The sequence below is a fragment of the Dryas octopetala genome, chromosome 1 (assembly GCF_963921425.1).
Source record: "Dryas octopetala chromosome 1, drDryOcto1.1, whole genome shotgun sequence".
Classification (NCBI taxonomy): Eukaryota; Viridiplantae; Streptophyta; class Magnoliopsida; order Rosales; family Rosaceae; genus Dryas; species Dryas octopetala.
In genome coordinates, this window is record NC_141366.1 from 7139733 (window position 1) to 7166337 (window position 26605).

The 26605-nt window shown below is 36.6% G+C and overlaps 6 protein-coding genes across 8 annotated transcripts; 4 read left to right on the top strand and 2 right to left on the bottom strand.

The window, feature by feature from the left end:
• The first annotated feature begins 836 nt into the window (after nt 1–836).
• LOC147297158 (glutaredoxin-C9-like) lies at nt 837–1241 on the top strand. Its single transcript, XM_086230038.1, has one exon. It carries the CDS (start codon nt 837–839, stop codon nt 1239–1241), a length of 405 nt encoding a protein of 134 aa, XP_086086164.1.
• Nucleotides 1242–3356: 2115 nt separating this feature from the next.
• On the top strand, nt 3357–8091 carry LOC147297159 (endoplasmic reticulum oxidoreductin-2-like). 2 transcript variants are annotated; one of them, XM_086248123.1, is made up of 10 exons: nt 3360–3706; nt 4077–4208; nt 4423–4678; nt 4901–5011; nt 5609–5727; nt 6163–6267; nt 6406–6608; nt 6787–6910; nt 7531–7760; nt 7851–8091. In XM_086248123.1, exons 1-10 carry the CDS (start codon nt 3560–3562, stop codon nt 7852–7854), a joined length of 1431 nt encoding a protein of 476 aa, XP_086104249.1. In that variant the 5' UTR covers nt 3360–3559; the 3' UTR covers nt 7855–8091. The 2 variants fall into 2 exon arrangements, with proteins under 2 accessions (XP_086104256.1, XP_086104249.1); XM_086248130.1 differs by lacking the exon at nt 7851–8091 and having other exon boundaries at nt 3357–3706; nt 7531–7764.
• A 389-nt stretch (nt 8092–8480) lies between these two features.
• Nucleotides 8481–10672, bottom strand: LOC147297160 (uncharacterized). The gene is made up of 3 exons (XM_086248137.1): nt 10327–10672; nt 9672–9784; nt 8481–8927 (listed from the first exon to the last, which is right to left on the bottom strand). The coding sequence occupies exons 1-3, from the start codon at nt 10448–10450 to the stop codon at nt 8841–8843; spliced, it is 324 nt and encodes a 107-aa protein (XP_086104263.1). The 5' UTR covers nt 10451–10672; the 3' UTR covers nt 8481–8840.
• Nucleotides 10673–10892: 220 nt separating this feature from the next.
• On the top strand, nt 10893–13583 carry LOC147297161 (Transducin/WD40 repeat-like superfamily protein). Its single transcript, XM_086228824.1, has 3 exons — nt 10893–11651; nt 12115–12412; nt 13237–13583. Exons 1-3 carry the CDS (start codon nt 10995–10997, stop codon nt 13305–13307), a joined length of 1026 nt encoding a protein of 341 aa, XP_086084950.1. The 5' UTR covers nt 10893–10994; the 3' UTR covers nt 13308–13583.
• A 200-nt stretch (nt 13584–13783) lies between these two features.
• LOC147297162 (pentatricopeptide repeat-containing protein At1g11290, chloroplastic-like) lies at nt 13784–15976 on the bottom strand. Its single transcript, XM_086229662.1, has one exon. The coding sequence runs from the start codon at nt 15974–15976 to the stop codon at nt 13874–13876; it is 2103 nt and encodes a 700-aa protein (XP_086085788.1). The 3' UTR covers nt 13784–13873.
• A 632-nt stretch (nt 15977–16608) lies between these two features.
• LOC147297163 (LEM3 (ligand-effect modulator 3) family protein / CDC50 family protein) lies at nt 16609–22245 on the top strand. 2 transcript variants are annotated; one of them, XR_015122343.1, is made up of 10 exons: nt 16609–16815; nt 17737–17885; nt 18307–18368; nt 18458–18532; nt 18701–18817; nt 19347–19417; nt 20217–20514; nt 21058–21347; nt 21508–21575; nt 21916–22245. XR_015122343.1 is itself a non-coding variant. In XM_086244388.1 (8 exons), the coding sequence occupies exons 2-8, from the start codon at nt 17807–17809 to the stop codon at nt 21349–21351; spliced, it is 996 nt and encodes a 331-aa protein (XP_086100514.1). In that variant the 5' UTR covers nt 16609–16815; nt 17737–17806. The 2 variants fall into 2 exon arrangements, 1 of the variants encoding a protein (XP_086100514.1); XM_086244388.1 differs by lacking the exons at nt 21508–21575; nt 21916–22245 and having other exon boundaries at nt 21058–21351.
• Nucleotides 22246–26605: the final 4360 nt, after the last annotated feature.

Genomic DNA, 26605 nt, shown 5'->3' on the forward strand with positions numbered 1-26605 from the left:
AATATCAATCTTCAATTCTTTTGCACTTCTATGCTGCAAAATAACACTGCCATGCATAATGATATATAGTATTATTTGCACTCACGTATGGTACGTGTAGTAACAATATACAGAGTGCATGTTTGAAGGTTCATTGCAATATCGTTCTCTCTAGATCTCTTAATATGTGATTAACCTCTATAAAAATATGAGGATCGATATCTAAATGCCTCTTCCATATATAGGCAAATTTGTCAATTAATTAACTCCCTATCCAGCAATATTTGGAAATAATTGACAGAATTTAATCACATCTGACTAGCCAATAATGCATATAATTAATGTTTTTTACATGTATATGAATAAATAAAAAAACCCCTGCGTTGGGAGTTGTATATATCTAAATTGGTTGAAAGGGGTAACTGGCATGGTCTGGTTAGGGTCATGCCCGGCCTTCAACTTTAAAGACATGAGTAACAGAGTGTGACGAAGTAGATGCTAGCTATCTCTAGCTCGTACTTTGATCTCCAATTGTTAATAATATAATACTATTGGGTCCCACATGTAACGGCCGGGCAGTCAGTCGATCAGCTATGCCTGTGTGTGTGACTCGCTGATCACTGATCGATATATATCATCCAAATAGGCTCGATCGATCTGTGTTTTTTTTTTTTTTGTTGTTTTGATCTTGACTGACGCGTGTACGGTGCACGATCAATCATGCATGGTATATTGGTATGTAAAGCCCTTTTAAAACCCCCAAGCTTTAACGTGTAATTAGCTAGCCAGGCAATTAAGCACACAGTCTCAGTCTCTCAGACTCTCTGTCTCTGAAACAAGAAACACGAGATCGAAGAATGCAGGTTGCAAAGAAGTCCGGATCAGTCCAAATGGACAGCAGCAGCAGCGACTCAGAGGCGGCGGTGAAGGTGGAGAGCAGCAGGCCGTACGAGGTGGTGAGGCAGCTGGGGGGGTGCAACGCGGTGGTGGTGTTCAGCATGAGTGGCTGCTGCATGTGCTCCGTCGTCAAGCACCTCCTCTTCAGCCTCGGCGCCGGCCCCACCATCATCGAGGTCGACCAGCACGTGGCCGGCCCCGACATCCAGGCGGTGCTGTACGAGCTGGCCTTTGACAGACAGCAACCCCTTCCGGCAGTCTTTGTTGGGGGCAAGTTCATGGGCGGCGTCGAGACCCTCATGGCCTGTCACATCAACGGCACCCTCGTCCCTCTCCTCAAGGACTCCGGTGCTCTCTGGCTCTGACTCCCTTTAGATCTTAATTAATTACTCTCTTTAATTAGCTTTAATATGTACGTCTCGATCAGTGTTTCTCTTAATTAATTACAATTTCGATTCTAATTAAGCTTATTACTTCGTATCTATGCATTGGATTATTATATATATATATATATGTTGTACTAGTACAGACTATGATCGAATTTGCTCATTTAATATATATGAAATTAATGCTAAAATCTCCATGTAATAGCTATATATCATATATGTGACACTTAATTAATTAGTATATATTACTACAATTAAAAAGGTTATATATATATAGATGATTGATCGAGATTGCATGTTTTTTCCTTAAGTCCGGAAGATGGTGACCGGCGATGGAATAAATTGAAAAGGATATATCCATGCATGCATGACATGCACATGATGTGCATGCAAATTAAAAGAGATGGATGTGTGGAAAATATCATATATATATATATATGGCCGGATTGGATAGTCATTGGACAATAAAGCTGCAGCCGTACTCAATACTCAAGGCATGCACCGTATTGGAGATCCCAACATTATTATTTCAATTGACCACTTTCAAACGGGTCATGGTTCATATACATTTCAATAACTCTGTTACTGCTCTGCAGTACTGCACTTGTGACGTACATGTGTTCCCAGAGAATATATATATATATATATATATATATATATAAAACAAAACAAATAAATAACAGGGTCTCTGTGTAAAAGTATAAATATTTCATATTTTACCTAGCTAATGGGTTTAATTTGTTTTTCTTATGATCGATTCATTTTTCTGGCTGAAAGAACAATGCATTCATTTTATATATTGAAACAACAAGATAATAAATTAATGTACATGCACATAAGTCATTCAAAACATGCATTAATTTATACCAGTTTATTATTATTTATATATATATGCTAAAGCAGCTAAACCCAGTGAGTTTTTCCACCTCATAAAAGATAATATCGGATCATATATATATGCATGAGTAAGAAAGAGAAATTAAGATATATATAGGCTGCTGGCTAAGGCCAGTCTCTGCAACAAGTAGAAAATGATTACAAGGTGCGAGACTGAGAGCCTCTGAGAGGCCCAGAGTTTTCGTTTTCTGATTTGTATGATTTTTCTTACTTTTCTTTGCTTTTTGCATTGTATTACTGAATTTTTAATTACGAAAATCGGTTGTAAACATCACAAGATGTGAATATATTTGACCATGATCTTTGCCATTTCCTGAAATACAGAGTACATGTACGTGATCTATAAGAATCGATTCTGATGGATGATCATATACATTTGATTCTTTGACCAACTTGTACTATTTTCATCCACCACGTACAAACAACTTTTTCATTTTCATTATTTAGTTGAAAAAATTATTCAAATGTTTCATTTCTTATATGTCCACAGCTCAGACTGGATAGTACGTTCTGGAAAGTTACAGTTAGGCAGTTAGGTGTACGGGGGCAGTATTCTAAAACATGCAGATTAATTGGTTAATTGTTATGGGGTATATAGTGTCAACTTAATTTGTGGATTTATAAATTCACATTGAGATTTTAATAACACAGTGTCATTACTCATTAGTGACCCAAATTAAGCTAATGACGATTCACTTCAAGCTATGTGGTTTTTGTAAGAAGGTAAGAGAAAAATTAAGGTGAACAAAGAATTGAACTCTTGTTATTCGATCTAAAAAGTCACCATATCCAAGTTCAAATTTACTCCCTGTAAACCCCTAAAACTTAAACTCATCACATCGATCTTGCAGTGGTAAGCAGGCATTTATGTACATGCAGGCAAATTTGTCCTTGCATTTGAGGATTTGAAACTGGAGAAACTTTTTCATGTGAAGGTAACACAGTCTAAATTACTCTTAGCAGCCTATTTGGGCTTGAAATTGAATTCTAACCAGGTCAGTTCAACCCAACCTCAATTTGACCTGATCCGGCCCACCTTAGATGAGCCCAAAATACTCGGCCCATTTACCCTTTTCCGCTGATTTTCTCTGACTTTTCCGACCTGCCCACAGTTGCCGCTGATTTTCTCGGACATGCCCATTGCCCATTGGTACGTTGTCCATCCAATCAAACAAAAACCATCAAACAAAACAACGCCTATTACAACTTAATTACCTTTCATTCTTTCTAAATCCACTTGATTCACCTCCTTTATAAATATACATATATATATATATTTTCCTTACCAGCAAGGTAACAGAGATCACAAAACTCATTAGATTTTCCTTCTCATTTTCTTGGGAACCAAGCAGGGTGTTAGAGCGGGGTTTTCAGGTTTTCGGACACCATTTGTTGCATTGATGGGTGGGGAAAAGAGTAAAGGAAGGCGATGGGGTTGGGTGGTGGGAGCTCTGATCGCTATCTTTATTGCCGTCGCCATGACATCGAGAGCTGCTCCCAAAATCTCTCTTTTTGGACGCTCTAGCAAGCCTTGTAACTGTTCTCAGGTACGGTTTCTTGCATGTTCTGTTTGGATACCCAGAAAGTAGAGAAATGACAACAACTTGATTGTGTTTTTATTTATGTTATGAAATTTTGAACATTAAATTCAGGGTTTTTTTTTAATTAAGATAGTACATTGTTGTTAAATTGGGCATAATTAGAATTGCATTAAATTCAAACCGTGCTTTACACTATCCAGACAAATGTGAAGCTTCTCAATTCATGAAAAGAAAACGGTATATTGTTTGAATTGTGTGAAATAGGACTGATGTTAATAAAAATTTTAGTTTTTTTTTTTTTTTTTTCTCTTAGTTGTTATAATTGGAATTGTGATTCTTCTTATGGTTGAAATTTCCCCCCTTACAATCTGTGTAGGACACACATAAGTATAGTGGGATGGTGGAGGATTGTTGTTGTGATTATGAGACCGTGGACCAGCTTAACAAGGAAGTTCTTTATCCGTCACTCCAAGACCTCGTTAAAACTCCATTCTTTCGGTATTTCAAGGTAATGAATAGCCTACATCTGTATTCTCATAAAAATAATACTATACTAATTATAAGATGATAACAAACTTAGGTTTAACTAGTGTGGAACATATATTAATCAATTGGATACATGACATTTTAATCTATCTTGAGCTTTGCTGCTGTTTACCATTCTTATGCTGTTCTAATGTGCATCTGATTTTTCTGAAGCATGGTTGGTATACTTTATATAGGTTAAGTTATGGTGCGACTGCCCTTTCTGGCCAGATGATGGTATGTGCCGTCTGCGAGATTGTAGTGTATGTGAATGCCCAGAAAGCGAATTCCCCGAAACATTCAAGAAGCCTCATCATGGCCTTCCATTGGATGATCTTGTTTGTCAAGAGGGAAAGCCTGAGGCAGCTGTTGACCGTACACTAGACAATAAAGCTTTCAGAGGCTGGACAGAGACAGACAATCCCTGGACAAATGATGATGAGACAGACAATGGTGTGTATCATTATTTTTCCTGCTCAACTTAACAGTTCTGGCTCTCTATATATATATATTAGCTTATGTTTGCAGTTCAATGCCTTTCCTTCCAGTTATTTCTTGTATATTCTAATCGTAGTTTGTAATATGCTATTATGAATGCTAGTACTATAGTGTGAACAACATTGGATGATTCATCATTTTAATATTCAACAATTGATAGTGTATTTACACTTGCAGCTGAGATGACATATGTGAATCTTCAACTGAATCCTGAACGGTATACTGGCTATGTTGGTCCATCTGCTAGAAGGATATGGGATGCTGTCTACGCAGAGAACTGCCCCAAATGTAAGCTTCCTCACATGCACAATGAATGAACCCTTTTTTTAAACAATATTTTGCACAGTTGATCTTAACTTTTGGGTTCAGCTGGATCTTTATATAGCATTGTTTCCACTTCCATTTTGTTCCATTCTACTTTTGGTGCTTATTGATTAACAAACAACTTCTGTTAACGTTAATTGTGTTGTGACACTGAATGTAGGAGTTGACGTCTTTACTCATTTATCCCCGCCCCCCAAATAAAGAGCCTTTATTTATGTTGAAAACTCTGAGAATGTCTAGTTATGTAGTTTCCTCTTTCTAAGGTAGTGAAACTTGGCAAGCCCCTGTGTTTTTTGTTTTTGGGTGCAGAATCATTAGCCAAGCTCTGGGTTTCAAAATTCTCCAGGTCAAAATGTTTGCATGTGTTTACTCAATCATCTAGTGGACTAAACTTGAAATTGTACCAGTTTCCTCCTTGAGAAATATTTTAGTATACACTTCATGTAGTTAATGTTAGGAGGACTTACAGTTCATGTTTCACTGTGTTTAAGATAAGATTCCTGTGAATTACTAGTCCTTATTATAAGATTTTTTTTTTTTCATTTCCAACTTCTTCTCCAGATCCTTCTGAAGAGTTATGCACTGAGGAAAGAATTTTGTACAAGTTGATATCCGGTCTTCATTCCTCTATTTCGGTCCACATAGCTTCTGATTATCTTCTTGATGAAACTACACAGATGGTACAAATTCCGATTCATCATTCCCTTTGATACTTAAATTTTATGCGGACAACAGACAGTTTGCATGATTTTTGTAAAAGTTTGTGCTTTACCCATGCCCCATATATTTTATACTGATGAATCCTGATAAGAAATTTCAATGGCTGTGCCCTCTTTATGACTCCCTAATTTTGTTAGCATATGTGACTTTCTGTTATAGTCTGTCAGCTGTTCATAATTTAAATAACTCTGGGATCCAAGCCATCACTGCCATAATCTTAGGAGCAAGTTACTTTAACAATAAGTTTGCATTATTGGGTGTTTTGTTATTAGATGTTGTAAGGGTCAAGGACAAATCGAGAATAAGTTTGCTCCTCATGTGGGCCACTCAAGACTGATCATTTACGTGCACTTAATTAAATTTCTAACATTATTTTTTTCTAATTTCTGTTCCAGTGGGGTCAAAATCTCTCATTGATGTATGATCGGGTCCTAAGATACCCAGATCGTGTCAGAAACTTGTACTTCACGTTTCTCTTTGTTCTTCGAGCTGTGACAAAGGTGAGTATATACTTGAGTCCCTTTCAAAGGCGTACTGCAGCATACTGACAATACTTTTCACTTTATGTAGTTTTGTTACTTCCTGATACTTTTTATCTTGCTGGAATAATAATTTCAATCTTGTTCAAATGCATTTAGGCTGCAGATTACTTGGAACATGCTGAGTATGACACCGGTAATCTTAATGAGGATCTGAAGACACAATCCTTAATGAGACAGCTACTCTATAATTCTAATCTACAAGCTGCATGCCCTGTCCCATTTGACGAAGCTAAGTTGTGGAAAGGCCAAAGTGGACCTGAACTGAAGCAGAAAATACAAAAACAGTTCAGAAACATTAGGTATTTCCTAAAACCCCAGTTTTGGCTAGTTTATTTCAATCTAGGTTTTTTGAATTGTTTTTGGGCTGGTGTCTTATAATAGTTTGGTATCATTCTTAAGGTTACTATCATTATCATTTTCTTAGAAAATAGTTGAAGGCCTTTGTGTGTCAATTAACTATTTGTATTGTCATTGCAGTGCATTGATGGATTGTGTAGGATGTGAGAAATGTCGACTTTGGGGGAAGCTTCAGGTACTTGGTCTCGGCACCGCACTTGAAATCCTCTTCTCTGTTGATGGTCAACAAAAGGCTGATCAGACTGTAAGTATCTCTTTAAAAGTATTTGCATTTTATATGGTACTCAGTTTAAGTGTCCTGCAATGATAATTAGTCAGGTCTCATAAAATTGCTGATGGGCCCACTCTTTTCCTCGAGACTGTGACCTTTGATTTAGAGACATGTATTCACAATAACAGCCAAAAATAGTTACCAAGGTTTGGAACAATTGTTAGTTACTGCCCATGGTACAAGGTTCTAATTGTGAAGCTACATTTGTTTTCCTCCCATTTCTTTTATGGCTTATACCACCCGAATTCTAAAACTCTCAGTAAGCCATGTTGGCATCATTTCCTACTTTGTTAAAATGACACGGCCAGTACTAACTTCCCATCAACAGTGATGTTGTTGGAATGAACCGTTTGATCTTCATTGTGACTCATGCATTGTGAACCCAAGTTGTACCATGTAACAATTCCCCACAGGAATTCTCATCAATTTTTGAAAAAGATGATGATTTTTTGGTTAATTTCTCTTGCCAACAGCCAATTCATGCATTGCACACCCATATGTTACTATTCATTTTTTTAAAAATTATTTATGGGTTTAATTGAGTATCCGACATACTTTATATTTCAACTGAAGTCTATTGTATTGGTTTTCAGCTGCAGTTGCAACGGAATGAAGTGATTGCCCTGCTGAACCTACTTAATCGACTCTCAGAATCTGTCAAGTTTGTTCATGAAATGGGACCCTCGGCTGAAAGGCTAATAGAAGCGCAGATGTCTGCACCCACTTCCCCAGGTTGCCCATTTCATAGGACTTGGGCATCAATAGTTAATACATCTGCTCCAAGTAACCCATTGCAAAGAATATGGGCATGGCTAAAACCTAGGTAGGCAACTTGCTCTTCAGTGTGTTTATGTCTCTTCCTGTTGTAGCACTTTGACTCTTGATGTTGCTAAGCGGATTACCTTACTTGCAGGTAAGGAGAACTAATTGGCGATATGATACCTCAAAACAGCACACATCTGAAAATAGCTTAAGAAACTGCAGTTCGGGTTTTCAAAGAGATTGACCCCATGAAAAGAAACTGACATGTAACAAGTAGAATGAAAAGATACAGAACAGACGTGTACAAGAACCTCAAACAATGTGAACATTGTAAATTTGTACTTTGTTGGATTTTGAACTTTTCAAATGGAACTAGCACAGCACTTTCTTCATTTCACAATCTAATATATCTAATCTAATCTGTCATGGGTTTGTTGAAATTTGTTGGTAAAATTTGGCGGCCAAGGGCTTCACTCAGTCAAATTTTGCAGTAGCCAAATTCAAGAGTTGGTTGCCCCAGCGGAGTTAGTTTCTTTTGTTCCTCCGATTTAGATGCGTTTTAAAATTGTTTTTCTGACTTTTGATGCCCGTATTTTTTCTCTTTTTCTATTTTCCTTAAGCCAACACTGTCACCTATTGTGCACTCAAATAAGATACAATCGACCAAATACTACACAAAGTAGAGCACTAAAGCACATTTCTTGCTGCCCGGCTGCTGTGTCTCTATTTTCATAAGTGGTCAGACAAGTGCTTTATATGATGATATACAAATCAGCAAAAATACAAGGTATCGCAGCATCTGAACAGAGCATATAGTGAATGAATAATATGGGTTCCTTAATGGTGCGGCTGAACCACTGAACAGATAGTAAACCCACAAGTGAAGCAATCCTACATAACCAAGCAACAGAAGCTCCCTTACGGTCACAAATTTTTTACACACTGCTAGTTGTGCAACCATAATGAACCACAGCAACAGGGCTCTTCGTTCATCATTCAAAATTTACTAAAATACATTCATATTGATGGGAAGATAAATGTTTTGATCCTGTTTCCAATCAAACTGAAAGTTAGGAACACATATGAACTATGCACCAAGGGAATTTGCCATGCAGATTCGAGAGTAAGCTGCACAGAAGAATCAGTGTCTAGCGGGTTTCTTTAGCCGCTTGGGGGGCCGCATTGTCTCCTTCTTCAAATCCTCTGGAGGTTTCAAGTCAATAAATGGCTGCAAGCATATTTAAAATCTACTAACAGTGAGAACCAATCAAAAAGCATTTCATCCTTCTGCAAAACCTAAAACCAACAATTGCGACATACAGCATCGAAAAGCAATCCAAAATACAACCATGAAAATTTTCAGTTGACAATAAACTAAATTGGGTGCCATTCAGATTAAAGCAACTGTATGATCCAACTGATCCATATGATCGCAGTATATTGTAAAAATTACAATAAAATTATAACGGAAATGATCAGCCAGAATCAGACCATATGATCATCCAGTCTGTAATTGTTTGGAACAAATAGTCCATTTGAGGTAAAAACCAGATACCATGGGGAAATTACAGATGCAAAGGTAATTGAAACATATATATACCTCGGTTCACTTAGTTACTACTAGTAGGGCGATAAACATATATAAACATGTGCATATATAAGATTTAAAAAAAAAAAACCCTAATTTCTTTTCAGTTGGTCAACACAACCATCCATCCCCTATGGAGCCAGGAGCCCGATGAAGGGACCCACGGGGATAGCATTTTTATAGTGGGATGGGGTTGGGACAGCAAAACCAGCCCTGCCTTGCTTTGATGCCATTCTTAGAGACCAATTTAATTGGTAGATACAGATCACATGATAAAGAGTTAAATCAAACTCTAAAACTAGCACATTCCATAACATCTTTATCAAAGGAGTAATATTAAATCAAAGAAATACAGAAACAAATAATAGGGGGGTCATATCTGACCTCATCCCATTTTCTTTGAAGTTCCAAAAGCTCTTGACAGTATGCAAGGCACTCTGCATGGTATACAGCAGCTAACTCTTTGATCAAGGCTTTTCTTTTAATGATTCCAATCACTTCAATAAAATTATATGGTAAAGGTTAGAGTCATGAAAAAAGTTCATTATATGTCACCCACAAGGGACAAATACTAAATCCTGATCCCGCTATGAAGATGGCACAATAAACACACATTTATCTGCAAATGTCACCGGAGAGATACCACTTTGATTGGGGAATGAAATGCTACACATGTGATTAGAAAAGCTTCTATAAAGACTATAAGTCTATAATATAACAAAAATTTTAAGTCATTTGCATATCTTTCAGAGATGAAAAATGATTGAAATGCTAAGCCTTTTTCGTTTTAACATTAGATTTTCATAATGGGATAAGTTTTCTATTAAAAGTCAAGTACTTGATCGTTATACATAATAACCTAGAAGATAGCTGGATTGAAACCCTCCAAAACCAACTTCCATTGTGAAATTCCACATCTTTCCATAAACCCAGATAGGAAAAAGTCAGATTGAAACATAAAAAAATAATCATATACCCAATTACAAAATAGAAAGAAAAAAATACGGGGAGAGAGAGAGAGAGAGAGAAGGAGAGTTACTTCGACTAGGATCGAATGGAGGAGCAGGGGGATCGGGTTGAGTGGAGGATGGCTGAGAGACCGCATCAGAAGGAGGAGCTTGTCCTGGTTGTTGTTGTTGTTCTTCTTCTTCTTCTTGACCCATTGGGGTTCTTTCTCGGATTTCCTGGAATCCTATGTGGGCAATGGTTATGAATGACTCTTACCCAAGATTATACAACCTCTGTAATTTGGGAATAAGCCAACCAGAAGAATGTACGGTAACGGTAAGACCAGACCCCACCACAGCACACCATGAAGAAGAAGAAGAACAAGTGTTTTTGGGGATTTCGGGTTTTCTTCTGTTTATATCTGCCCGTTAATGGTTATGCTGCACTACCCTTCTTACTTCCCGCTGAAAGTCAATGTGTACTTGTACACGCCCAAAATTAACATGTAATGGGTTGGGCCTTTTGAGCTTAAGTTGGACCTTAATAAGCCATAAGACCCATAACTCTGTGTTCATTAGTTAGGCCTTATAAACTTGGATACAAGAGCTTTTAGGGGGTGGGAAAAGAAATATGGAGGTATATTTAGAACCCGCTTTTGGATTTTATTAAGAGGAAAAAAAGATCGCTTTTGTAAAACCCTTTTCCTTACCAAAACCCTCGACAGACACACAGCAAGCGAGCAATCACCGCGCCACCACCATGAGCCTAATAGCTGGCTCCTACGAGAAGTTCATATGGGGCTTCAAGCTCAAACCCCTAAACTCTGACCCCAATTCCCAATCCCTAACCCTAACCCCACTCTTCTCCTACCCCTCCCACCTCTCCTCAATCAGTACCGTCGCAACTGCCGGCTCCGCCGCGGCCTCCGGTGGCTCCGACGACACAATCCACCTCTACGACTTGTCGTCCGCCACCTCCCTCGGCTCCCTCCACGACCACTCCGCCACCGTCACCTCCCTCTCCTTCTTCACCCCTCCCCACCTCTCCTTCCCTCTCAACCTCGTCTCCGCCGCCGCCGACGGCACGTTCTGCATCTACGAGGCCGACCCTTTTGTTCTCCTCAAGAGCCTCAAGCCGCACAGGAAGGGCATCAACGACTTGTCGTTGCACCCTTCTGGGAAGTTGGCGCTGACCGTGGGTAAAGACGAGTGCTTGGCGATGATCAACTTGGTGAGGGGTAGGAGGAGCTTCTATTGCAGGTTAGGGAAGGAAGCTAGCTTGGTGAGCTATGATGGCTCTGGGGATAAGTTCTATATGGCTGTGGAGGACAAGGTGATGGTTCATGAGGCTGAAGATGCTCGCTTGCTTTGCGAGTTGGAGAATTCGAAACGGGTTCTTTGCGTCGAACCCGCCGAGGTTAGTTTTTTGGGCATTTGGGTCTGTTTTTTGGCTTTTGAATTGGTTTAATTTGTTTCCTTTGCAATTTAGGGTCTGCACATTTTTATGTGAGTAGTTTGTCTTATGCTTGTCTACTTTAGTAGTGTACAAGAATCCCAAGAGTGCCTTCATTACATATATCTGTAATTGTTTACACTTATACAAAGCTATAGTGTCTGTTATATTGGGGTACTTCTGTTGGGTTCAATGGTTCAACCCATGGGAGGGGAAGATTAACCCATTACATAGTCTACAAATTCTGTTGGCTTCATTTTCATTTATGTTTTTTCACTCTACTACCAATTCACAGTTCTCTTTTTTCTAAGATCTTTTCTGACTTGTGCAATTCACAATCTTTCTTGTTTCATACTAAAAAAGTTTCTTTAGGAAGTTACTACATTTTAAAGAAGTTTCCCTAAATAATGAATTTGAACTTTGACAGAATGGACTTTTATATACTGGTGGTGAGGACCGGAGTATTACAGCATGGGACACAAACAGTGGGAAGGTTGCATATTGCATCGAGGATGCACATCCATCTCGTGTGAAAGGAATTGTTGTGCTGACAAGCAATGCTGGTGCTGTAGCCAACGAGGATCCATATCTTGTGGCATCTGCGTCGTCAGATGGGGTTATACGTGTTTGGGATGTTCGCATGGCTGTTAAGGAGAAGCCAAATCCATTGGCCGAGGCTAATACAAAATCAAGGCTTACTTGTCTGGCTGGATCATCTATTAAATGTAAGATTTGCGCTTGTGTTTCATATACTTCACATCAACCCTAAAACTCTTCTGTTCATTAAGTAATATACTTATTGTTAATTTGTTATCTGATTCTCTCTCTTTCCTTATCCTTAGTATTGAAATTTGTCCAATGTGTGGTAGCTTGATGTTTGTAATTGTTAGATTACTTTTTTTCCCCATAATGAATTGTATGTAATCTTGTTCTAGAGTTTCTTTTTCTCCCATCATTCGATTGGTTGTTCCTACAAGCTTGTAATGCATGACTCTACTAGGTATGACTGAAATGTAACTTTGCAGTAAATATGTTATATTATACAATGTCTACAATTAACCAGTGTGGGAATTCTTGATGAAAATGTGGTGTTGTTGATTCGATGGGTTGGTTAATAGTATTTAAAAGGATCTGACTATAATCAAATTTTAACTCGCATATACACTCCACTGTATGCTCCTCCTGTACATGCTGCATGCTGCCTTAAGCCTAGCAAAAGAATGGGGCTCCAACCCCTTCCCTGATAAACACCAAGGTTGTGCTAGGAATCTACTATAATGACACTAGACCAGTGTGATATGCATGGTAAAAGTTAAAAACTAAAAGGAACTAATTGGTGTTATTTTTTATTCAATCTCTAGATCAGCAGTATATAGGCTTGCATGGTATAAAATGGGGTGAGCTGTAGTACCTGTTTTCATACCTGTGTTGATGCTGCAATTTGTATATGGATACAGTATTTTTTTTATGATTCTTGTTTCAGGGATCTTGCTCTATGTTCTAGATTGGGATCGGTTCTCTTATTGTTTTCTTATTCCTTCTTATACAGCTTCAAAACGGCCACATATTGGAAATAGCATTCAGAAAGAAGAGCACAATGCAGCAAAAGGTGGCTTATAAGTTATAACCATATCGAATGGCTGACCAAGGAAAATTGGCTGTAGAATTTATTAAGGCTATATGTGACTGTGTGTGCGCCTGTGTGGTTCTTGGCATCGCTAAGAAACTTTCAATGGAGAATTGAAGATTGTCATCCAGAGGGGCCGTGCTCCAACAAATCAATTTTGTCGTAGAACTTGTTCGTATCAATATTAAAGTATTTTATTGTACCCAAAAAATATTACAGTGTTTATTGCGGGCATCTGTCTATCCCATTTTTTATAGCGTTCAGATTGTTCAGTTGTGTAAATATGACTCTCTCTCTCTCTCTCTCTCTAGATAATTTCACCTCTCTTTAATCAAATTTTCTACTACAAAGCTAATTTTTGTTTTTTTCAGAAAAAATAAATGGTAGGGAACTGAGGTGAGTGACATGAACACTAACAAGGTATTTGAAAGTGATTTTATCTTTCGATCTCAGCTCTCGTATTCTTCTTGGTTCAAGGTTATAGAGCCTAATATGTGCTCTTGGAAATCAAATTACACTGGGTGAAAAAATTAAAAAATGTTTTTCCAATGAACATTATTTATGAAAGTATTTCTATACTCTCTCTTGCATCCTTGATTTCCAATTCCAGGTTTCTTAATATGGCATATATACCATCTGATCTTGGATGAGATCGATCCGCTACTCTGAACTCATGTAGACATCCATTAATCTCTACCCAACTACAGCCGGGGGTTTTCTTCAGTCCTTGATCCCTAAGAAAACTCCTCATCTTAGCAACTCCATCCCACTTTCCAGCTGCAGCATATATGTTGGCCAGCAATATATAGTTTCCAGCATTTTTCGGTTCCATAGTTATAAGCTTCTCTGCAGCAAACTCTGCAACCCCAGTCTCCGAATGCAACTTGCAGGCACTCAACAAAGGGCCCCATACCCGAGCATCTGGTTTGAAAGGCATTGATTTCACAAGTTCTCTGGCTTCATTGACATGCCCAGCACGCCCTAGTAGATCCACCATGCAAGCATAGTGTTCCTGGCTTGGTTGGCAACCATATTTTTCAACCATCTCCTTGAAACACTCCTTCCCTTCTTGAACAAGACCTGCATTTACACAGGCTGTAAGTAGCCCAAGAAAGGTTACTTGATCTGGCTTCATAGTCAATGCCTTCATTTGGTTGTACAACTTGTAAGATTGATACCAGTCTCCATGCTTAGCATATGCACTAATCATAGAGTTCCATGTGATTACATCTTTATTATTGATGTTCTCTTCATCAAAAAGCTTCCTGGCCATCTCTATGCATCCACATTTTGCATAGCTGACTAGAAATGCTGTATTTACAGATGAAAGTGAGTTGAGGCTGAGTTTCATCGAGTACCCGTGAAGGTATTTTACATTCTCTAGTGCTCCCATATTCACACAAGTAGGCAAGATGTTGATAACTGTAATAAAATCGACCCCGGTTCCTTCAGATTTCATCTTGGAGAAGAGAGAAAGAGCTTCAAGAGACTGATCATGGGTTACATATCCTTTAATCATTGCACTCCATGAAACCACAGTCTTGCTTGTCACCAAGTTAAAAATCTTTCTTGCTGAATGTAGATGATTGCATTCACAATACATGTCAATAAGAGAATTATGAACGGACACTTGATAATCTGAACCATTTCTTATCACATGAGCATGCATTTGTTTGCCCCACTCAGTAACTGCTAACTGTGTAATTGAAGAAATTGCAGGAATTGCAGTAAATAAATCAGCTCTAACCCCTGATCTTCCCATGCATCTTAATAGCTCCAGCGATTCCTTAGGGTACCCTTTTCGAGAATACGCTGATATCATTATATTCCAAACAACACAGTCCTTCTCAGGCATTTTTTCAAATAGCATTTTTGCATATTTTAAATCACCTAACTTGGCATACGTAGACAACAATGCAGTATTCACAGACAAATCCTCACACAATTTGCTCACAACAGCCAAACAATGAACAGCCTTTCCCACCTTCAATGAGTTCAAATCCACACTTGATCTCAAAAAGTTAATCATAGTAACTGAATCAGGTTCAAGTTTCTCCATTTGAGAAGCATCAGAAATCAAAGAATTCCTACAATACAAACCGTTAACAGGCTTTTTATCAACCAGCTCTCCTTCACTTTCAAAACCACCGTAGTTTCTGTACATATCAACCAAAGCAGAGTCCACCAAATCATATGAATCAAAGCCCAATTTCACTACATGCCCGTGAACCTTTGCCCCATTTCTAGCATCTGAAAAGCAAGAACATGATCTCAAAACAAAAGGGTAAGTATCTCCATCTGGGTACATAGATTTCATGATCATTTCATTGTAAACCAAAAGGGTTCTCTCAAATTCACCATACTTTGACAAGTTTCTTAAGATTGCGTAATAAAGAAGCGAACTTGGGTCGGTGATGGAGTTGAAGACTTGTTGGGAGAGAGTGAGGAAGCCAAGGTTGGCATAGCAGTCTATGAGTCTGGAAGAGAGTGTTGGGTTTTGGTGCAGGCCATGAAGAATGAACCTGGCGTGGATTTGCTGGAGTTTTTGGGGCTCGGTGCAGAGGTTCAAGAGGGAGGAGAGTATGCTGAAGGGCCTTGTTTGGGCGGCGGGAAAGTGTAGGAATTTGAGAAGGAAAGAGTTGTGCCGTTGGGAGCGAAGCATGTTAGGCACAACTGTGTTGTGGCCAAAGTGAACATCTTCGTGAGTAACGGGTTCAGCAAAAAATTTTATATATAATATAGACTATATAGTAAGGGAAAAAAACATTTTAGTCTGTGTTTTGTCTGGAAAATAGATTTGATATATGTGGTTTCAAAACTCCACATTTATTTAACGTGTTTTATATTTTTATAATATAAGAATAATTTTAACAAAATTAAACTAAAAATTTTAATTTTTGTTTAACAATTAAATTGAAAATTACATATATAATTTTTTGTTATTTTTGAGATAAATTCGTGAGTTTATTAGTTTTAATTTGAAAAAAAAATTTCATTTTAGTTATACAATGTCTTTAAATTATAAATTATATAAAACATAAGGATTAAATGCAAAGTTTTAACACTATATAGATAAAATTTATTTTTGGAGTAAAAGTGTAAAACAGAGGGACCAAAATAATTTTTTTCTCATATAGTAATTATAAAAAAAAAAGATTATATTAAACAGGAAAACTTAAGAGCAGTCTCCAAATAATTCTGGTCATCTTAAAGCCTATTTATATAGGCATTGTACTGATGAAAAATACACTTAATTACGTGTTCTCTCATATTTTCCCTCTAGTTTCTCTTGCTTTTTTAAGACAATACAATGTTGGAAAAAGAAAAATAAGGAGGGAATCTGGAGTTGCTCTTTCGGAAAGCTAAGAATATATTACAACAAGACAGAGATGAAAGATTTGAGTTTGTCTCAGCGCCAAGTAATGTCTTCCATCTTCTTCCCTCGTATTTCTTTCCATTCCCGGTAAACCAATCACTCAGTTTTCACTTCACATCCCACAGGTAATTCCAGATCTTCTCTCAATTTCATTTCCATTCCTCTTCTTCTTCTTCTTCCATGTTCCTTTTAGATTTCGAATTGTAAATCTTTTGTTTTTTTCTTTTCAATTTCATTCCTTGACCGAACCTATTGGGTGTTTTGTTGCTGAGAAAATGTGGGAAAATAGAAGAACAGAAATTGATAAATATTCACTCTTTTTTTCTCTCTGTAGGAAACAGGGAAAAACTAAAACCCTTTAACCAATTCAGCTTCATGCAGCTATTTTGATTAGTTTAGGTAACCAATTGCTTTGGTTGGTATGTTGGCAACTCAGTTGCTTAATTCAAAAACTTAATTAGATATACAATGCAGGTAATGAAACTTTGGGTCTTATCTTTATATGGGATCAAAGTGTGTAAAGGCCTCTGGCTGAGTTGCGCAACTATGTTAATTAATCATTTCTCAAGGGATTAGTTTCTTTAATTGATTCGGAATGTAACAGTAATAAAACACTCTTCGAATTGTCTAGAATCTAGAATTTATATAGGGAGGGTTAGGTAAGTAAGCCAACTACAAATTAATTCCTACAGAGGCAAGTTTTCCTTTTTTTTCTCTGTAGCAATCAAACAAAAAATTCAAAATTAGTTTTGAATTACAAACTTAATTCATTAATCTTGCTTGGTTGCCACGGCCCACGGTTAAGAAAAATGGGAACTTGAACATAATTCAACTTAGAACTGTACATGATAAGTTTCAGTTTGTGATTCCTTTCTTCTGGAACTGAAACAATAGAATATGTGAAATTCCAATAGCACTCCTCCCCCTTGTCTCCCCTTCCGAAAATTAAATATGGAGCTAAGGGAGTAAGTTTGTGATCTATAATTTTATTTGAGGCTGGTTCTGAATGGGGACATATAACTAAATAAGGGTTTCACCTCTTGTAGGGTATCGTTGGAACATAGGGTTAGTAAAGTTAGTGCATTGTTGGGGCTGAATTGCTGAAGACTGAATTTAATGGATGTGGATGGAGGAAGTACCTCAACAGTTTCTAGGGGTGCTCAATCAATTCCACCACATTCCAGGCAACAAAAAGGTATGTTGTTGGGTCTTTCCCATTTCCTAATCATGACTTTGTTGCTTTAGATCTACTCTGAAAAATTACCTAGTTTCTTTTCATGTCATTCTATAGCACAGATTGCTACAGAAAGTATTTGATTTACAAATTTATTCACTTTGCTCTCTTTTTTTCCTTCCCTTTCTTTAACATGATCTGTAAGGCTGCATATTTCATGGAGGTGTGTTTATCTTTTACTTGTGTTACTTACTCTTAAGCAAAATAATTGCTATGGTGGAGCCTTAGCAATCCACCATGTATTGAATTTGCTTTTAGTTACAACTTGTTGGTGCTCTTCCATAGCATGTACCATGTTTTCATCATTAAAAAAGAAAAAGGAAATTCACACTTAAATTTACTCCTGTTAATAAATAATGATCACTTTTATGGTGTTTTGTAGCTTTGTATCAATTTAAACAACAGAGTCTCCCTGCTTGTAAGCCTGTTCTCACACCAGCATGGGTGAGTTATTAAAAATCATAACCAACTCTTCTATAATGCAGTATTTACTATACATGTGTACTATGTGATATTAACTATCTCTTCTGCAGGTGATTACTACATTCTTATTGATTGGTGTCATTTTCATACCTGTCGGTCTTATTACGCTCCAAGCCTCCCAGAGTGTAAACTCTCCTTCTCTGATAAGCTTTATGTACATATGTACATATACATATATATAAAATATATTTTCCTGTGTGTGTATCCTGTTGTTCATTGGTTCTTGTTTGCACCCATATCTATATTGGAGCATAAATATGTGGATAGTTATTTGTTTGATATTGGATGCATAGGTTTTGGAAATTGTGGACCACTATGATACTGAATGTGTACCAGAGGCATTCAAAAGCAATAAGGTGGCATATATCAAAGATAACTCAATTCCCAAAAACTGTTCCCGGTTCTTGAAGGTAAAATTTTCTTTTTTGTTAGCCAGACCATGAACTATGAGTCTATGACATTCCTTGTGACTTGTGGATTGGATTTCTTGTCTGCTTCATTTAAGTTGTCACAGAATAAGCAAACTATATACTATCCAATTATCTAGATAATGGCTATCATCCTGCAAATTTTAATAATCTAATTAAATAGAGCTTGAGCTGTTAGAGTTGTTTGAGAGGCAAGTGCATAAAGTTACATTGTGTCATAGTAGTAGAACTGTAGAAGAGCTGGTTGGTAGGCATTTCTAAGAATTCAAATCTAGAAAGGGAGACAAAACTGTGAATGCAATAATTGCTTACTACCTAGTGAGTGCATAAACTTTTTGTTATGCTTATTATCCAATATCCAATGATGTAAGAAACTAATGTATTTCTAGTAAGCTGATTTGGTTTCTAGTAAGCTTATTAACCAATCTGTAACTTACGCATTTGCTTTATTCAATTATGTTTGTTTTTCATTTTTTTTTTCTAAATATTTCATATGCATCTCTCTTTGAAGGTCTACAAGCATATGAAAGCTCCGATTTATATCTACTATCAGCTTGATAACTTCTATCAAAACCACCGACGGTGAGAGTTGTTTTGTTTTTATTTTAACATAGTGATGACCCCATCACTTACTCTGATTTACCCTTCTTTTCCTTTCAAAATATTTCTTTATTCCACTATTCTGAAATGCATTTAGTTGCTATATCACTAACAGCTGCCTTCTTCTGTGGTATACTTCATGATAAGTTAGTGGTGCTTTGAATTCTTTTAAACAACTACCTTGGGATAATTTGTAGTGCAGTAGTGATCTGGACTTCAAATTTTACTCATCATACATTTTTTCTGCCATAGTGGATCCCTTTGGCTCCATTTTTGTCCATCATGAGAAATCTTGCATGAAGATATATTACAATGGGGGAAAAAGTATTTTTGGGTGCAAATTATACACTCTCCTTTAACTATTGGAATAAACATTATAGAATTTTCAAAATTTACTGACCCACATAGAGCCTTAGTATTATAGGTAATTTACAGTATGAATATTTTGATAATCCAAAGGAACTATTCGGGCGATTTTTTTTTTTTTTTTTTCAATATCTGTCCTATTTGTTTTTGGTGAACTTTTCAAAGAGAAACTTGGAGAAAGTCATTATTGTCTTTTGTTGTCAGATTTTGGAAGTAACAAGATTTATACCTGAAGTTCCTTTCTCTTTCTTTTTTCTTTTCTTTTTTGGTAATCATGAAAGTTGTTAAACCAAATGTTTAACAAGGATTGCTCTTTTATTTTTTCTGTTAATTTTATGCAAGAAAACTTAACTTGGATGTTACTGGTTTTAATCTCAGCTTTGTGGTTTTACTCTGCTGATTCCTGGTTTTTCAGGTATGTCAAAAGTAGAACTGACAAGCAACTTTTACATGGGTTCGGGTACAATGACACAAGCTCCTGTAAGCCTGAGGAGTCCAACAATGGTCATCCAATTGTTCCTTGTGGTTTGATAGCATGGAGTTTGTTTAATGATACATATACTTTTATTCGTGGAAAATCAGAACTAAAGGTCAATAGGAAGAACATAGCATGGCAGAGTGATCGTGATCACAAATTTGGGAAGCATGTATATCCCTTCAATTTCCAGAATGGGACCTTGATCGGTGGTGGAAAGCTAGATTCAAGAATTCCTGTAAGTACAACTGTACAACAATCCATTACTTTGGTCCTTGTGCTTCTATACTTTTGAATATGATGCCACCTGAAGTAGTTGTCCAACTTTCTGTACAGTAGTCTAGTTGACAGCCATGGCTAGTAAAAAAGATGACTTTCATATTTTGTAATTTACTCGAGATATTAAATTGAGAATAGAAGGTTTCATCATCAAAACACATTAGCTTATGCCTTATGGATGCCTCCATGTTTGCATGAATAACCAAAGTCAAAGAAGTTATACCATGTTTCCATGCCCAAAATCAGTGCCTTTACGGCTTTACCTCCATAACATGCATAATGCTTTTAGAAAGATATGCATATTTTAAGTTTTATTCGGCTCGCCTTCCTAGTGGGCCTCACCTGTGGCCAGTGCAACATTTGAAAAGGATGCAAAAACACCTGCTCTATGTGCTGTTACAAATTCTCTCCACTTATATAATTTCCTTGGAGTAAAACTGAGTTCTTACAATATTTCTGGATTTTTCATGAACTGTTGGTGAATGTTGCTTTGTTTGTTCAGCTAAGCGATCAAGAAGATCTTATTGTATGGATGCGGACAGCTGCGCTCCCCAGTTTCCGGAAGCTGTACGGTAGAATTGAAGAGGATTTGGATGCAGATGATGTTGTAGTAGTCAATCTGACGAACAACTACAACACTTACAGTTTTGGTGGGAAAAAGAAGCTTATCCTTTCAACATCAAGCTGGTTAGGGGGAAGGAATGACTTCCTTGGGCTTTCCTACACTTTTGTAGGTTCCGCTTCCATATTCATCTCTATTGTCTTCTTGCTGCTACATTTGAAACATCCAAGGTAATATCATATATATCATGTATGACTTCTCCATTTTCTGCATATTCATTGTCACTACATCAAAATATCACTAACCTTTTTTTTTTTTCTCAATTACCTCTAAATATTACTAACTTCATTTTTGGATTTCACTGACGTCGACGAGTGCTTTGTTTTCTAGAACTCTTTAATTGCCCAAGTGAGTTGTCTTCTCAACTCTTCTCTGCCACTGGTTGTCATACTCATTCGGTTAGTGTTAGTCCCTCATTCATATTTGTGTTTCAAGTCTTTTGCCTTGATTCTTTTTCGGTATTCATAATTAAATTCCTTATGCTGCACTTGTGCAGATGGTTAAAACTTTTGTGTTTGTTATTAGTCATTGACTGATTATATATTGAAAAGATTTTAATTTATGTAATTTCTATATGAAGATATTTATAAATGAACAAGTTATTTAATAAATTTTAAAATTAAAAAGAATTAATTAAATTAAAATGTTTATCTGAAAAATATTAAATTAGGAAATGTTTCCTTTTTATCGATCAGTCTTCCCCAACATGCCAAATTTTAATTTTGTTTATGTTTGCAGCTGAGCTGAAGAGGTGATGTTACTTTTTGAATAGTTTGAAACAAGTGGATTTATTGTGACCTCATTACATAGTTACACATAGATTATCAAAATGTCAAGTCATTGCAAGATGTGCTTGGAAAGAGTGGAAGGGGATCCTTTTCCGTGATTCTGTGAAATATTAGGAAGAAGAAAAACAACATCCAAGCTCCAAGCTAGTTACATGTTGTCATTCATTCTATATACCATTTATTCTGTCAGATCCAAAACAGCTTGTGACTTGTGACTTGTCCACACACCACGTACATGTTCCTTAATTTAAACATGAATGGAAATTAATGTTTTTATGAAATGCAATATACCTAACAATCACATTAATTTATTATGTCTACCTAATGGTTTATTCATCAAATTATCCAAGTCTTTTAACCAATAGAGAATTCGTTTTCTTCAATATATTTTATTGTGTGTGTCGCATAAGAAAGTAATTAATGGATACATGCAATTATTTTCACCCCCAATTGCTACTTTATTTTTAATTGGTAGATAAAAATATTTGAGGAAACTAAAAAGATTAAGTACTCAAGTTCAGCATCGATATTATTCATGCTTGGGTTGTACATTTTATAGCTTTCCTATGTAGGACAAATTTTTTATTTTAACCATTGGTTTCCATAATTTTTATCCTTTTTCAGTGTCAGTTAAACCCTCTATCCCCCAAAAAATAAAGTTTCGCGGAAACCAATGGCTAGCACAGGATGGCCAAAAATAACCTTGCTGCAAAATTTAGTTCTAAGACATGTTCAAGCATTTGCTGAGGTGAATTTACTTGCATTATTGATTGGTCAACATTCATTACAAGATTCCAAGACCTTTCCTCCTTTCTCTATTTTTGGGACCCTACCATCTCTGACCCCCTGTATAATCATCTATTTCCCCCATTGCTTTTCTTCCCCAAAACGTATTGAAATCCTTGCCTATACCATTGCTTTGCTAGTTCCTTCCAAGACCTCTCTTGCATCTTCCTCTGAAATCAGACCTGGCATTCCCCAAGAAACCCATCTTCCAAAGATGAAGGAACTGGCAAGTAGTCTCCAAAAGTTTAAATCTTGTTGGAGAAAAAGAATGGTGATGAAGGAGTTCAAATACATGCAAACTTGGGGAGAAGTTGCACCAGGAGCCCTTTTAATATCTCACAAAAAATCGTATTCCACTCTTCCCAAACTAGAACCCATCATTGAGGAGGTGTCAGAAAGCTTTGAAGCTAGATTGCAAAAGGGGGTGTGGTTGTATGTTCTTCCTCTGTTCCTCTCTGTGGTTTTGTACCTCGCGTTGTACAGGGATGTGACAAAACATGCTGCATAATGAGAGAGGCCTATGAAGGGTTTGAAGATTGGATGGATATGTTCCTATGGAGAGCAAGAGCAAATTCATATGCAACCTCAAGGTGGAAGTGGATTAATAATTCACTCAAACAAATTTACAATGTGAGGTCGATTATTGCCTATTGGTATCGTTAACCACAAAATTTTGTATTGAGTACCACATTTGATATAAATTGGCTTCCCAAAGTGCACCATTTCTTCTCTCTCTCTCTCTCTCTCTCTCTCTCTCTCTCTCTCTCTCTCTCCCCCCCCCCCCCCCCCCCCTCACCCATAGCGAAATCTTTTATCAGAATTTGCTTTGAAAAGGTAAAATGGTAAGCTACATGCAAAAAGAAATTACCTCCCAAACACTCAAATTGTACATCTATGGTAAAGGAAAATATACATGGGATGATTAAGAGACTCATATAACAGACTCAATTCTAGATCATTTATTCCTTTCTTAGCATCTAAACACAATTAGTTTGGCTTTGGTTTATGTATTTCATTCCTTTCTTCTTCACATCTCTATTAATTCTCTCATCGATTTTCCTCACCTCTCTTATTTCTTTCAAATATTTTCCTCATCTCTCTCTCTCTCTAAATAAAAACAAAAACTTTATCAAACAGCCAAACAGGTCCTTAAACTTTTCGTAAGTAATTAAATAGCAGTGAAACTCTAAATAAATAATGCGCCCAATGGGCAAGTAGACATTCCAAGACTCTGCCATTAATTTCCCAATATGAGAATGCCATGGCATGTACACTGTAATTAATGCGATGCAATTTATACATGTGGAATTGTGGATCGACCCATTTGCAAATTCTAGCACATTTCTAGAGGGCGATCGAAACTACACATTTGTCGATCGATCATGTACAATTTTCTTTTGGTATGTGGCAATCAATTGCCCCACATGGATCAAATTGAGACCAAATATTATACATGCATCAATTATAGATGCCTGTACAACAAGAAATAAGAAACAAAAGAAACAAAGACTGGAAGAAGAAACAAGACCCCGATCATCTTTGTTGGTGGAATAATTTCAATGTTAATGAGAGGTCCTTCATCTTCAAGAATGGTCTCCAGCTTCGGAGACTTTGAAGGTTTGTAAGGGGATATCAGCAGATCAGTTGGTGCAACTTCCCCCAAGTTGTGCATGTAGCTCATCTGATCCTTCACCATCATGATATATCGATCTCGATCTATCTATAATATATATGTGTGATCGAATTATACAAACTGCAATCGAATCAATTAATGGTAGAATCAGAGAGCTTGAGACTAATTGAGAAGTGGGTTTTCGATTAATAGATTGACAAAGGGTCCTATATATATAGTGATGATGGATACATGCACATATAGGAGGTGGTAGCTGTCAGGACATAATGACGCACGAAGTTTGAACAAGTCTAAAGATAATATATTGGGAAATTATTGGCAATTACACGTGTTACAAGGATGTAAATTTGACAAAATCCACGTGTCCAAAACCGTGTGTATGATCCCTCCGAGCCACTTGGAATTAGACAAGTGGTTGGTACACAGGAAGATGCAAACAAAACAAAAAACAAATACTTCTAGAACAGGATGGTTGTATTAGCTAGTAACAGACTAACAGTTATGAGTTATCTATTATCTTTCTTCTAGACCAAGAAAAAAAAAATCTATTCTCTTTCTTCTAGATGAGCGTAAACATCCCACTCCATTAATTGAAGAATTTGATTTGTTGATTTTTCTTCTCTCCATTCTAGAAAGAGGAAACCCGGCCCTTTGGAAATTGTTTCTAATGACCATGAAGAAGGTTGCTATAGAAAGAGAGGGAAGATCTCCATGAACCAAAATAATTGGTGTCAAATCACTTGACATTATAAATCCAAACTTATTAATTTATTAATCTTATGTGTTGTACATATATGAGTTAACCCACATGGCCACATATATATCTTATGATATGGTTTTGATATCATTAGGATGAAGTTTATGCAATTAATTTCTTAGTTTTTTAGTTTAATATTGTCATTTTGTAAGAACAAAAAACCACGATCTCGATCTGTTAATGGAAAAGTCTTCAAGAGGAACTGGGTACTTAGAAATTGTATTTCACGTGCTTAATTATGTTATATATGCGACAAAATGGGAATAAAGAATGAGAAAGTCATTAACTTTGGCTCATCAAAATTGTTGCAACAATACATTGATTAAGGTTGGCGTACCCTGAAATTGTTCACATACTAATTAATGATTAATTTTTACACCCCGAGGCCAATGATTTGTTGTTTAATTGTATATATATATAGCCTTAAGAGATCTCTTAAATAATTTTATTTAATAAAAAATCTCTTAAATAAGGTTATTTAAGAAATTTCTTAACCGAAGGGCCTATATATATATATATTTGGCTCTAAACAAAAAAAAAAAAGGGGAATACTAGTGGAGTGGTGGGTACAATTATTGGGGAGTTAATTAATTAATTCTTTCCCTTTAAAATTGGGATATTACTTGAGTCACCTTCTGGGGATACTCTCAAGGTCACCCCGTTTCCTAAAATTGTAAATTCGGTAATAACGGCGTATGATCGAAATCGTTCACTTTTTAGATCACCTATTATAGATTATTTATGCAAAAAATCAATTTAATCGGAAATCGTTTGGTTATATAAGTGTTATCAATTAAATAGAAAAAATCAACGATTTGGTCAAAAATAACTTTTTAATTGGAAAATGTCGGTTTTTTCTACTTAGTTAACAATAGTTATATAATCAAACGATTTTTGATTGATTTAATTTTTTACAGAGATGATTTTTAATAGGTTATCTAAAAAGTGAACAGTTTTAATCATGCATCGGCATTGCCGAAATCAAAATTTAAGAATGAGGTGACCCAAGTACTATTCTTAAAATTATACCACATCACATTGAGAGAGAGAGAGAGGTTCAAAAATTTTGAAACAATTGATGAATTAGGGTTGATTTGCTTAATTTATATCGATTCATGTTGTTAGAGGTGAAAACGTACGTTCACCACATCAAATTCTAATCTGCCAGTCTAATATTCCATGTACATTTTGCCTGCCTCCCTCTTGATCATCTGTATGAGAATTTCATTCCAAATATGAATTCCCCACATACATGGATTCGATCGATCAGTTACCAATGTGCCTAAACAACAAGTAAGAAACAAAAGAAAGAAACACTGGAAGAAGAAACACCACTCCAGCTTTTGGCAGAATCTCAAAGCTCATCATCATCATCATCTCATGACCAGACGATGACCCTTCTTCAACAATGGTCTCCAATTTTGAAACATTGTTTGAAGGCTTCTCGTGTGGTATGACAAGGGC

What these genes read in the sequence shown, in the direction of transcription:
- LOC147297158 (XM_086230038.1), top strand. Translation starts at nt 837, where the DNA reads ATGCAGGTTGCAAAGAAGTCCGGATCAGTCCAAATGGACAGCAGCAGC.
- LOC147297162 (XM_086229662.1), bottom strand. Translation starts at nt 15,976, where the DNA reads ATGCTTCGCTCCCAACGGCACAACTCTTTCCTTCTCAAATTCCTACAC.
- LOC147297161 (XM_086228824.1), top strand. Translation starts at nt 10,995, where the DNA reads ATGAGCCTAATAGCTGGCTCCTACGAGAAGTTCATATGGGGCTTCAAG. An exon ending in TTTGCGTCGAACCCGCCGAG is followed by an intron (nt 11,652 to 12,114) that starts GTTAGTTTTTTG and finishes GAACTTTGACAG; the next exon opens with AATGGACTTTTATATACTGG. An exon ending in GGCTGGATCATCTATTAAAT is followed by an intron (nt 12,413 to 13,236) that starts GTAAGATTTGCG and finishes CTTCTTATACAG; the next exon opens with CTTCAAAACGGCCACATATT.
- LOC147297160 (XM_086248137.1), bottom strand. Translation starts at nt 10,450, where the DNA reads ATGGGTCAAGAAGAAGAAGAAGAACAACAACAACAACCAGGACAAGCT. An exon ending in TCCATTCGATCCTAGTCGAA is followed by an intron (nt 9,785 to 10,326) that starts GTAACTCTCCTT and finishes ATTTTATTGAAG; the next exon opens with TGATTGGAATCATTAAAAGA. An exon ending in TTCAAAGAAAATGGGATGAG is followed by an intron (nt 8,928 to 9,671) that starts GTCAGATATGAC and finishes ATATGCTTGCAG; the next exon opens with CCATTTATTGACTTGAAACC.
- LOC147297159 (XM_086248130.1), top strand. Translation starts at nt 3,560, where the DNA reads ATGGGTGGGGAAAAGAGTAAAGGAAGGCGATGGGGTTGGGTGGTGGGA. An exon ending in AGCCTTGTAACTGTTCTCAG is followed by an intron (nt 3,707 to 4,076) that starts GTACGGTTTCTT and finishes CAATCTGTGTAG; the next exon opens with GACACACATAAGTATAGTGG. An exon ending in TTGATGAAACTACACAGATG is followed by an intron (nt 5,728 to 6,162) that starts GTACAAATTCCG and finishes TTTCTGTTCCAG; the next exon opens with TGGGGTCAAAATCTCTCATT.
- LOC147297163 (XM_086244388.1), top strand. Translation starts at nt 17,807, where the DNA reads ATGGATGTGGATGGAGGAAGTACCTCAACAGTTTCTAGGGGTGCTCAA. An exon ending in ACATTCCAGGCAACAAAAAG is followed by an intron (nt 17,886 to 18,306) that starts GTATGTTGTTGG and finishes GGTGTTTTGTAG; the next exon opens with CTTTGTATCAATTTAAACAA. An exon ending in CTGTTCTCACACCAGCATGG is followed by an intron (nt 18,369 to 18,457) that starts GTGAGTTATTAA and finishes TCTCTTCTGCAG; the next exon opens with GTGATTACTACATTCTTATT.